At 41.7% G+C, this 13037-nt stretch overlaps 1 protein-coding gene across 2 annotated transcripts in view; it reads right to left on the bottom strand.

The window, feature by feature from the left end:
* Positions 1-3105: 3105 nt before the first annotated feature.
* The window catches only part of LOC116261929 (protein SWEETIE), a 132427-nt gene continuing 122495 nt past the window's right edge, over positions 3106-13037 (bottom strand). For both annotated transcript variants that reach the window (XM_031640879.2, XM_031640880.2), the window contains exon 48: positions 3106-4176. In XM_031640879.2, the coding sequence (XP_031496739.1) occupies positions 3604-4176 (573 nt within the window). In that variant the 3' untranslated portion in view covers positions 3106-3603. The remainder of the gene's footprint in view (positions 4177-13037) is intronic.

A 13037-nucleotide genomic window follows, 5' to 3' on the forward strand; every position in this document is an offset into this window, starting at 1 on the left:
ATTGGCATCTCATTGATTTTTACATATTTATATACTAGTGCCCCTTTAAGATTAAAATTTAAAACACTAGTGCCCCTTAGTCAAAAATTCCTACTCTGCCACCAGTTGCTTGCCGGTAACAAAGGTCAAACCCTTGCCAAGAAAATACGTTAGCGTGATGCATCTGCCATCCAACTGATCTTGCCAAGGAAAATGCGCAACATTGTTTCCCCTTTTTAACGTCCAAGTGGAAGACTCGGTCATGAAGCATCAAGAAATAAACTTTAAAACCCTCAATAGACCTTAGCTAGTACAAATGATGTCATTCCTGAAAACAAGTCACAGCGGTCCGCAAACAGCCAAAGAACACCCCATAACTACGCCAAACCTTTTTCAGATTGAAAACATGCAACAATTTCCAATTAGAGTTATCAAAGTTGGACTTTTGATTCAAAAATGAAAAGAGAATTTCAATATGATGACCTCAACAATCAAAATCATAGACTAATTTTTCATTCTGTGGTTCAATTATTGTTGTGTATCTCATACAAGTGAGATATGCTTCCACATCTAAAACAAAGATGTAATTCATAGTTTTTTTCTAACAGTTACCATATATACATACAATATGATATACTCTTGGGAGTTGAGTGAAGTGGAGTTTTTGTACTTTGAAGAAGAAAAAGTCATTTGAACCTGCATTTGTAAGCGAAAGATCGATTTAGGGTTGAAGAAAGAGCTCCAATTTCCTCCATACAAAGGCGGAGCCCGAGCCCCTGCACCAACGCAAAATTCTCGCCTCCACTTCATCCATACGTGCTCATGCGCATGCTTCACTCTAAGGAGGAACGGTGCAGGAACATGTACATAAAACTATTATCTTCACCTTGTTGAAGATCCAGTGGGAGCTATTATCTTCTTTCTAATTGTCTCTTAGTTGTATATGACCGCTCTTTTCTCTGGTGTCTGTCAACCTGATATCAATAAAAAAGACTGGCCTCTATTCGAGCCTGTAAAAGAGGTTGACTTCGTTTCTCGTCTTGCCCAAAAGGAAAAACCCGTTCTTGCTGTGGCATGCTCTGCTCGGTCTTGCTACCTAGCAAATTGACTTGCTTTTCAGTGCGGCACGAGTGCTTTGAAGAGAGAGCTCCGCTGTAAAAAGTTTTCAAAAATTTTATTTAATTATACCATTTATGGAATTCAACTCCCTTAAGAAAAAAAAATCAAGGCCCTGACTTTGTAAAATATTGATGGGGAGTTGGATGACGATCCACTGCATTTGGTATTTGTTCTCTTTTAGTCCATTTTGGGAATTTTATTGGATGCCTCACCTTAGAACTATTAACAGTACATTAGAATAAACAAATAAGCATTTTATGGCTTCATATTTGTACAATGACTGCACAAGGCTAGGTTGTTAGATTTCATGAGTTAGACTGTAACCTATTTGGAGATGACTTTCTAGTCAATTCACAATTCGATTGAGTGCATGAAGATATTGTGAAGGATAAGGAGCTCAGTCCATTGACTCTTCTAATAGACACATGGAGTGGATGGTAGATCTCGATTCCCATCTATTGGGGTACCAGTGTGATTGCTTTTTGCTACAAATGAAATGTGTCATGGATGTGGATCGCACTTCGACTAAACCCATGATGTTGAAGTTAAAATATATTTTTTATGTCATGTCTCCAAATATATATTTGATAAACAGCTCACTTACTATTACCAGTTGGATGGTGTATTACCTCGGAATATAACTCTTACCATATTTGCGTTTATGAGAAAACACAGTCCTATTATTCCTTCCAAACTTGAGAAAAAATCAAATACTCTGGACCTTTTGATGCTAAATTGAAAAGACACCTATGACATCACTTGGCAAAGTTAGACACATGCTGCGTGATGGCAGTTCCACGAAATGGATGAACCAAAAGTCACGTTGATGCTAGGCGAAGTATGGAAGTCTATATAAGATGTAGTCTAGGGACTTCAATCAAGACGAGCTATGAAGAGGACGAAATTGACATTTGGTAAACCTTATTATGAACCATAATGAACATAAATCAAATCAGCAAATGTGACAACCCGACATGCCATTTAGATCAGCCATGACGGTGTTACACATTTTCCTTTCCGTTAGATTATGGTCGTTGAAACGATTGCCTCAGCTAAATTTGTCCATGATAACCACCTGTACGGTATTTTTATGCCTCTAAATTGGAAAATTCAGGAAATAAGGCCCAGACCTGCTTCTCGTTTATAAGATTAATAGATAGAGCACTCGTTTCTTCATGCTTCACCGTTACCCACACAACTTGATCGTCTCATTGATTGTTGAATAATAAATAATAGCTTGAACACTTTTTTGAAGAACGATATTGGACCATATATTCTAACTAGTTTATGTTGAACAATACAAAGGGGTGAATCCCAACAACTTTCCGTTGGAGACAACTCTGTCGTGATTGAAATTTAATAGACATAGTGGATCTACATCAAGTCTTCAATACGAACACAAAGTGTATGACAAATGTACTTCAATTTTTATGGCATATGAAGGCCTTTCTCAATTTCAAGCGGAGAGCAGTTCATGCTACAGAATGTCAGATAAAAGTGACATCTAGGCCTAAAACCGTCAAAAGCATCTTTGTCAAACATAGTAAAGAAAAACCAACAGCCAACGGATTAGAGGCAACGAGAAACTATAAACAATAAGATGAATCAGTGGAAGAAGTTAGTTCGAGAACTTAGCTCAATATGAGTTATAAGTTAGCTTGCATCATAGCTCCAGATAACAGCTTATTAAGGTAGCATAAAGGAAAAAAAAAGCCTTTCCATTTCATGCTACGGAATGTCAGACAAAAGTAACATTTTGAATGGTTTAAAACTGTAAAAGGTATCTTCGTGAAGCGCAGCAAAGAAAAACCAACAGCCAACTCATTAGAGGCAACTAGCAACTATAAAACAGTAAGATCTATCAGTGGAAGAAAAGTTTGAGAACTTACAACATGGCTGTAGATAGCAACTTACGCAGCAAGTCATTTCATTTCATGCTACGTAAAGTCAAACAAAAGTAATGTTTTGAATAATTAAACCGTTAAATGTATTATTGTGAAGCCTAGCAAAGAAAAACCAGCAGCCAACTGATTAGAGGCAACGAGCAACCATGAACAATAAAATGAATCAGTGGAAGAAGTTAGTTCGAGAAATTAGCTCAATATGAATTGTATGTTAGCTTACAACATAGCTCCAGACATTGCCATGTACAATGGGAAGACATACATGTCTCACGAGTAAATCACAAACTTTTAATCCTGTAGCTGCTCTATAACATTGTCGCCCTTGCCCTGCATCCTACCATTCTAATCCTGTGTAGAAGATTCACAGTATATCAATTTATCACCATGACAAGCATTCCTTCATTTGCCTGAATGTAAAAATGCTCCTGACTAGTGTTTTTCCTCTCGACCACTACCTATCAATCAGCCTCCATCCACATAATCTGTTATCAACTAATCAAAAATCTACCTGTCCAACTTCAGAACGCTAAGGATCTTCAATCCAACTACATAGGGATTAATATAATTTTCTCTTATTACAATTCAATTATTAGATTCTCTTTCAGTCTTTTATTAACACGGCAATATTCCTGCCATCATTATCCACCCGTTCTCCATCAGAACCTTCACCATATTCTCTGCAGCTCAACAACCCAGATTCAGAGACATTTGCAACACCAAAAGATTGCCGATCAGAAACTTCATGAAAATCATCATGTCCAAACAAAGTCAACTGCTCATCCGTTCCTTGTTTGTTGACAATGCTTTTGCCATCAGCAAGTCCTTCACTATCTTCATATGCATTATTCATTGTTGTTGGCGCAACAGCTGGTTGATTATCTGTGATCTTGTGAGAGATGGTCTCTGCATCATTATTGTCGTATGAGACAGAAGAGTCACCAATTGGTCTGGGCTGAATATGGATTTCACTTTCACTGTGTGATGCAGAAGTAGGAAATGACTGGAAAGTGTTCCAGTCATCTTCTTCCTCCATGTAATTGTCCACAATCTCAGGTACGACAGCTGAGGTGGTAGAAGATGCTTGTGGATCGAGAATGGTTTTGGATTGAACAGGTAACTTGACTGCTGAAAGTGGAGCAACTGGTAATGCATGGACTGATGCTCTGACTATGTCCTGAGTCATGTATAACCAAGGATGAATTAGCATTTTTTGACAGGACTAAGTCTGCTTAAACATGGAAAAACAAAAATAAGAAACAAAGGCATAGATAGGATTATAGGATTATGCAAATTCCTGCTCTCAAGAACCAAGCGAAGCAATGTATTTTAAGAACTTGGGTTATAACATATAAATTCATGGACTAGAACCACTGAGGCATAGAAAGCAACGGTCAAAATATAATTACTAAACCACCAGCTTGCACAGATTAACAAAAGCACTTATTAAAAATCTGTTTTATCCACACACACACACAACATGGTGTTGCTTCAACTTTTCACATTTTTCATGCACTCACAGAGAAGGCTGCAAACATCTCTTCTGAAGTTTCTTCCAATGAGAACTACATGACATGAAGTAAATGTGATGCAAACAATGAAAAATCACCTCTATCAATCTTCTTACATAGATGCTGCACAAGACCATTTTTCCTTAGATGGATCAGATACTACTATCAGGCATAATATAAATTTCTCTAGTACAAGATTTTTGGTACCAAGTTCGATGCAGTCACTGCAGTTTGGATTACACAGAACAAAGAGGAAATGAAGAGAGGGATGCACAATGGCTGGAGTAACAACAGGAAAAACACGCCTGCGAACTCTATTTTTATTAATAAAGGCTCTTTACATTGATGATTAAAATATAATGCCACAACAGCAAATATAACAAAGAATGTCATTAATAAGGGGAAGACATCATAAATAATGAGAGCAGCTCAGTGGGCACACGTTTGGATCTGGATCCAGATTTAGATGTATGGTCCATTTGAACAGCCTTCCTCAAGTTGTATTTGACCATGCCACCGCCTTTTGTTTGCTACTGCTCCAAGATACCAAAATATTTCCAAAGAAGACACAACAGCCAAATACAAACCGTCTCTCATCTGGACCTCCTACATGTGCCTGCATAAGTGTGAGTTTATGGCCATGAACTATGTGTTCATTCTCACGATAGATGGGGCCATCTCCTGTAGTTCCCTTCAAATAGTGTAAACACGCTTTACTGCCTCCATGTGTCCTTTAGGAGCATGCATAAATCGTGACACTTGTTTCATAGCATAACCAATATGAGGTCTGGTAAAGGTGAAATACTGTACAATACTCTGGTATCCTTTGAGGTTGGTACAAAGCTCTTCAACTTTAGAACTCAACCTTTGATGTAATAAGCTCGGAATGTTGACTGACTTGTGATTTGTCATCTCTACTCTCTCCAAAAGATCAAAAGTATATCTGTTGCACAAGAGTCAATGTGTCCCCTTTGTCTTTCAACCTCTACACCAAGAAAGTACCTCAAGACCCTTAAATCTTTCATTTTGAAAGCCTTCATCTATGTCACATGGGTGCAGGGTGCGGGTGCCAGGAGGCGGCAAGTTCTAAAAAAAATTGGGTGTGGGTGCGGCGAGAGGAAAGAACGGGTGTGGTCAGTAGCACTCGATTTGGTTTGACCGAGTCGGGTGCGGTCAGCAGCACCCGATTCGGTTTGACAGAGTCCGCACTGACGAGGTGCACCACCATATTTGGCGCTTCCGTGTGACTTAGGCCTTCATCAAGAATTGCTTCACTTTTTTCACATGATCGTCATAACCACAATATCATCAACACATATATGAATAGGAGTAACAATATCTTTCTCTCCGTAGACAGAAAGAGAGTGATCAAGGGAAAACCACCTGAAACCATAGCTTTGAATTTGGAAGGAGAAACTTTCAAGCCAAGAATGAGATGCTTGTTCCAATCCACACAAGGACTTCCTTAGCTTGCATACCCATGCAATAAGATCTTTCTCAGCATATCCAGAAGGTTGCTACACATAAGACTTCCTCCTTCATGTCTGCATGAAGAAATACATTTTCAACATTCATCTTACTAAGCTTCCAACCCCAGACGACTGAAGGATATGATGACAAAAATAGTGCCCATTTTGACCATTAGATTAGAAGTCTCACCTATCTTCACCATACTATTGCATGAATCCTTGAGCTACAAGTTGTGCCTTATATATGTCAGTACTCCCATCAGGTTTGCCTTATAAACCCATTTAGAACCAATTATATTCTTTCCTTCTAGTCATGTACTACTTCCCAACTTCAACATTCACAAAGGACCTCCATTTCTTCATTTATTGCTTCAATCCAATTGCAGATTGAACAACTTGATTAAAACAAGTGAACTCACTTTGCATCGTCAGATGTGACATGAATAGTTGGTAGTCGAGAGGGAGGGTCTTACAACACATCCATTGCTGAGTAGGATGCCTGGTACATGTCGGTCCCCAAACTCGATCACTAGAATTGACCTCCATATTTGCCTGCATCGTATCTCTATCCCTTCTAGTGTAGACTCGTCCAAATAAGCACTCAATTTGAGGTGGCTCCCCATTTACCTAAGAGTCATCCAGTTCCCTGAGGAAGGACAAGATGTTTGACAACTCCCTGTTGTACTTGTAAAAAGATCTGTACTCATCCACAGGTCATGTACCTCTCTCGTTCGAGATTGCAACTGTTCGGACTTCGGAGTCATGGATCTCCAAATTTTGCTCATCAAAAATGTTGAATAATATTTGAGTTAGGTAGTGTTTTTGAATATTTAAGAGTTTAGGAACAGCTGTTTACAAATAAGTGTTCTAGTTGTGGACTTCTTTTGCAATTTGTTGTTTTACCCTAGTTCTCATTTAATGTGAGATTAGGGCAGATTAGTGCATATGAAAAGTTCCCTCTCTCTCTCTCTCTCTCTCTCGCGTTCTCTTCTCTTCTCTCCCTTGGCTGCACGCAACATGGTATCAGAGCCCAACCTTTCTTGGGACTGAAACCTATCTCTCGTCATCATCCTTTTCTCACCGTGTTCATCCTCTTCCTCTTCCTCTTCTTCTGTTCTCGTGGAGAGTTTTGAGGGCAAGACAGTTTGAACGTGCATATTAGGCTCGATCTAGGGTTTTCTCAAGCAAAATATTCAAAACCCTAGATCGATGCCTTGTTGAAGTGGACATGGATGAAGATTGGTTAAACGGTCTTCAAGCTGGATGGAAGTCGCAGGTGTCTCCCTCACGTGGCAGAAGTTTTCTTCGTTATCGCTGGTCACTGCTTGTTGAATGGAAGTCGCAGGTGTCTCCTTGTGTCTGATGGATGTCGCAGGTGTTTCCTTCAAGTCGCAGAAGGTTTCTTCGTTGTCGCTGGTCATTGCTTGTTGAAATCTGGCATTTTTTCTTCAATCTGTCGTGAATGAGGATGTAAGGTCTGATAAATCGGCCGTGAATTAATTGTGGGTGTAAACAAAGCATGGAAAGTTATGTGCAAAGACCAGTTTTCTGTCAGCCGTGGATCTGCCCTAGGTGTTATAAAGGGTATATTTTTTTTATCGCAGAAAAATCCTTATCATTTGCGTATGTTATAGTCTCTTCCTGCTGCATAAATTAGTGCTGTCTGCGTAAGGCATAGTATCTTCCTGCTGCATATACTAGTTCTGCCCTACTGCATATATTAGTGTTGTCTGTTTCTTTTTTGTGGGTGTTACAATGGAGCTTGGACAGCAGTCTAATATGAGAAACAATCCTAAGGTTGAGTGTTGTTGACGGATCTTGGTGTATGGGTCCGGATCTGGACCCGATCCAGTATGTCCTAGTTAGGGCATACTTATATCAGTGTAAACCCTAATCTTAAATGTTAATGAAAATCTTAAGAGAGAGAGAGTCTGGTCGCTAGTGGGCGCCAGTTCCTCCTCGTCCGTGGGTTTTTTTCCTCTTGTTGAGGGTTTTTCCACGTTACATCGTGTTCATCTTATTCCTTTGTTCCTGATCTTCGTGTTTCTACATGGTATCAGAGCCGTGAAGTTCCGGCGTGACTGATTCGAGTTTTTGTTTCTGTTGTGGCCATGTGAGAGGAAGACTCGTGCCGGTCCTGTTCATTGCCCATCGACCGACGGTTCGCTGCCCGACGTGGTCATCGCCCGACGCCGTTGGAGTTCCGGCGTCTCTTCCAGCGACGCTCTCGACGCCGTTGGAGTTCCGGTGACGCCTCGACGCCGTAGGAGTCCCACGACGCCATCTGGAGTTCCGGCGACTCCCTGTTTCTACCCTGCTTGCCGTCACCACCACCAGCGCCACCAGCTGCGTCGCCCGCGGTTCTTTGAGTCGCCCGACGTTACTCTGTTCGGTCCCTGTTCTTGACCCGACGCCGTTGGAGTTCCAGCGTCGCCCCGTGCTGGTCCCCCGTCGTCTTCCTCCTTCTTCATCTGTTCTGCCCAGGCCGCCCGACAGTGTCGCCCCGTGCTGCTCCCCCGTCGTCTTCCTCCTTCTTCATCTGTTCTGCCCAGGCCGCCCAACTCTGCCTTGGTTGCTACCGTGAGGTCTGGTGTTCTTCCGCTGCTGGATCGTTGCCCTGCTCTTAGTCACCACTCTTTCCGCCGTTGCTGTCCAGTGTTGCGGCCAGCGTATCGCTGCTGCTGGTTCTTTTTTGTTCTCTTTGTAGGGCTGGTCTATAATTATGGCAGCGTCTTCCTCGTCCACCGTCAACACTGCTCAATCTGAAATTGGGGCTTATAGAACTGAGAATGTTCCCGTTCAAGTCACTACTATTCGCCTTACCAAGGAGAACTATCTCCCGTGGTCAGCCGCTATGACTATGGGGATTGCAGGCAACGGTCGGATTGCCTATATCAATGGAAGGAAACCTGAACCGGTAGAGACAAGTGGTGAGCGGGACACTTGGTTTCTTGAGGATAATCAAGTAAAAGCTTGGATTGTCAACTCTGTTTCCGTTGATATCCAACCCCTCATTATTCAGAAGAAGACTGCTAGAGACATGTGGGTGATTTTGGAGCAGATGTATGGCCAGAAGAAAACAGTTATCCGGACTTACCAACTAATGGCGACTGTCTATGGAATTCGGCAAGGGAACTTATCTGTTGCAAATTATTATGGGGCTTTGAAAGCCAAGTGGGAGGATCTTGACTATTATTCTGATATTAATTGGCATTGTCCTCACGATCAGACACTTTATGTTGCTAAAGAGTAGGAAAACAGGGTGTTCCTCTTTTTAGCTGGTTTAAATGATGAGTTTGAAAGCGTTAGAAGCCAGATTCTGAATTCAGGAGAAGTGTCGAGTATTGAAGATGTGTATTCTTGTGTTGAAGCTGAAGAACAGAGGAGGCTGGTTACATCTAGGGGAAAGAGAGATCTCATCTCACATAATGAGAGATCTGCTCTTGTTAGTCGGGGTCCTGGAGGCACTACTAGATCTCTTCGTAGATGTACTCATTGCAAGAAGAATGGTCATACTATGGATTTCTGTTGGGATCTTCATCAAGAGAAAAAGCGTAATAAAGGGAAGTCTTCTTACGGGAAGCCGACTGTGCCAGAAGAGACAAAATCTGGTGGAGGGAAGATCTCTATTTCTGCTGAACAACTTCGGGAACTAAGGGCTTATTTGGGTAGGATCGATGTCAATCATGTCGAAGCATCAGATGAGACAAAGGCTAATCATGCTCTTGCCATTGTAGGGGATAAAGGTAACTCTTGTGTAGAGGAATGGATCATGGACAGTGGTGCTACTCACCACATGACGGGTAACCCTAAATTGTTTCATGAGTATAAGCTGTCTTCAGGACGGGAACGAGTATCTCTTGCAGATGGTTCCTCTACCTCTGTGGCCGGAGAAGGGAGTCTGTCCTTGTTGGACAAATTTCATGCGCGAGGAGCATTACATGTCCCTCAGCTTCCCTTAAATCTCTTATCAGTTAGTAAACTTACTAAAGAACTGAATTGTGAACTCATCTTTTCTGCAACTCGTTGTATTTTGCAGGACTTGGCGACAGGGAAGAGGATTGGGATTGGTTTGGCGTCTGATGGCTTATATCGTCTTCCCATACGCATGGCCACGGCTCTTATGACAGCGATCAGCAAGACAGAAAAGCGAAGAGAAGGTTGCCTTCAGTCCTTCTTGTATTGGCATGAACGCCTTGGGCATTTACCTTTTGGGATTTTGAAACAGTTGTTTCCCAATTTGTGTTCCACTTTGAATTTGTCATTGATTTCTTGTGTTGTATGTCAATTTGCCAAACATGTGAGGGCTTCGTACCCTATTTCTACTAGTTGTGTTAATGAAGTTTTTTCCTTGGTTCACTCTGATGTGTGGGGGCCTTCGGGAATTCATACCCGTCAAGGTTTTCAATATTTTATAACATTTATTGATGACTTCTCTCGGACCACCATTGTCTACTTGTTAAAGGATCGCAGTGAGGTACCTCATATCATAGAGACCTTCATTCTACTTGTGCAAACTCAATATGGTGGAACTGTTAAAACCTTTCGATCGGATAATGCCCGTGAGTATATGTGTCAATCAGTCGAAGAGTTCCTTCAAAAAAGGGGGAATGTTCACGAGACGTCCTGTAGTTATACTCCCCCACAAAACGGGGTGGCTGAGAGGAAGAATCGTCAACTCCTTAATGTCACCAGAGCCCTTTTGTTTCAGAGGAATCTTTCCAAGCACTATTGGGGTGATGCAGTTCTTACCAGTGGGTATCTCATCAACCGCATGCCCAGTCGTGTGCTGAATGGTCGGACTCCCCATTCTTTACTTCAGAGAAATCGTCAACCTTTTCCCCTTCCCCCTCATGTTTTTAGTTGTGTGTGTTTTATTTATGATCACAGTCCCAATGTTAAGAAACTTGATCCCCGGTCTATCAAGGGTGTGTTTGTTGGGTATTCTCCTACTCAGAAAGGATATAAGTGTCTTGATCCTACCACTGGCCGTGTTTATGTTACAAGGGATGTTACCTTCTTGGAACATGCTTCTTATTTTTGTGAGAATCCTCTTCAGGGGGAGAAGTCTGTGGTTAGGGAAGAAAGAAGAACCTCTCACAGCTGTTGATGTACCTGAGAAGGAAGAAGGGTGTGACACCGGAACTGAGAAGGAAGGTCATCGTATGTTTGGACAGGTCTACTCTAGACGAGGTGCTCGGACAGAGGAGGTGACTTGTGGTGCGAGATCTACTTCCAATCCCAATGCCATTCTTTCCCTGGATGAACCAAGTCCTACCTTGAAGGCTCAAGATGAGGTTGAAAAAGAAAATGAAGATCTTCCCATTGCCCTGAGAAAGGGTGTCAGGTCATGTACTCAACACCCGATTGATAATTTTGTATCTTATTCAAGACTTAGCAAGGATTACAAGTGTTTTGTATCTTCTCTTTCTTTGGCTGTGATTTCCAGGACCGTTGCTGAAACTCAAAGTGATTCCAAGTGGGCTGATGCTATGAAAGAAGAAATGGAAGCCTTGAGAAGAAACATGACATGGGAAGTTGTGAAGATTCCTGAGGCAACTCACTTGGTTGGATCTAAGTGGGTGTATACCATTAAGTACAAACCCGATGGAAGTGTTGAAAGATACAAAGCTCGTCTTGTGGCTAAAGGGTTTAGTAAAAAATATGGGATTGATTATTTGGAGTCTTTTGCTCCAATTGCAAAAATGAAGATGGTTAGAGTTGTTATGTCCCTAGCTGTGATGAAGGAGTGGAGGATGTACCAACTCGATGTTAAGAATGTCTTTCTCAATGGTGATCTCGAAGAAAAAGTATATGAAGAACCAGAGAAATGTTGTAAGATGAAAAAGGCCTTATATGGCCTCAAGCAGTTGCCTAGAGCATGGTTTGAACGTCTCAGTCGAGTGATGCAACATCATGGGTACAATCAAGGGAATGGAGACCACACTCTATTTGTGAAGAAAAAGGAGAGCAGGGTCACTCTTTTACTCGTCTATGTGGATGACATGATTGTCACGGGAGATGATGAGGAGGAGATCTTCAAGTTAAAAGTGTTATTGGCTGCTGAATTTGATCTCAAGGATCTTGGCAAACTGAAGTATTTTCTTGGTATTGACATTGCTAGATCTAGTACTGGCCATGTGCTAAACCAAAGGAAATATACATTAGATCTATTGGAGGAGACTGGTAAAGTGGGGTGTAGACCCGCTTCTACCCCACTTGATACTGGACACAAGTTAAGCCTTAGAGATGGAGAGCTGCTCTGTGAAGAAGTTAAGAGAAGATATCAACGTCTGGTTGGAAAGTTGATTTATCTTACCCTTACGAGACCAGATATCACTTTTGCGGTAAATGTACTGAGTCAATTCATGCATGCACCTACTGATACACACCTGAAGGCTGTGGACAGAATATTGTGCTATTTGAAGAGAAATCCTGGTAAGGGACTCTTGTATGTGAAACAAGAGACTGTAGAGATTGAGGGGTACTCCGATGCAGACTGGGCAGGTTGTGCTGATACTCGACGGTCTACCACAGGGTATTGTGTCTACTTGGGAGGAAATCTTGTTGTCTGGAGGAGCAAGAGACAGGATGTGTGTTCTCGATCTAATGCAGAGGCAGAGTATAGAGCCATTGCTATGGGAGTGTCAGAGTTACTATGGCTGAAAATATTGCTGACTGATATTGGAATAGAGGTTGAAGGACCAATGAAGATGTACTGTGACAACAAGTCTGCAATCAACTTAGCTAACAACCCTGTACTACACGATAGAACAAAGCATATTGAGATTGATTGTCACTTCATTGGTGAAAGGGTTGATGCTAAACAGTTAATCTTACCTTACATGAAGTCTGAAGACCAAACCGCTGATGTTTTGACGAAAGCTCTATCTTCAACTTCATTCGAGAGAAATGTATCCAAGTTGGGCATGTTTGATATGTACGCCCAATTTGAGGGGGAGTGTTGACGGATCTTGGTGTATGGCTCCAGGTCTGGACCCGATCCAGTATGTCCTAGTTAAGGCATACTTATATCAGTGTAAACCCTAATCTTAAAT

This window comes from Nymphaea colorata, chromosome 10 (assembly GCF_008831285.2).
Source record: "Nymphaea colorata isolate Beijing-Zhang1983 chromosome 10, ASM883128v2, whole genome shotgun sequence".
In the NCBI taxonomy this organism is placed as follows: domain Eukaryota; kingdom Viridiplantae; phylum Streptophyta; class Magnoliopsida; order Nymphaeales; family Nymphaeaceae; genus Nymphaea; species Nymphaea colorata.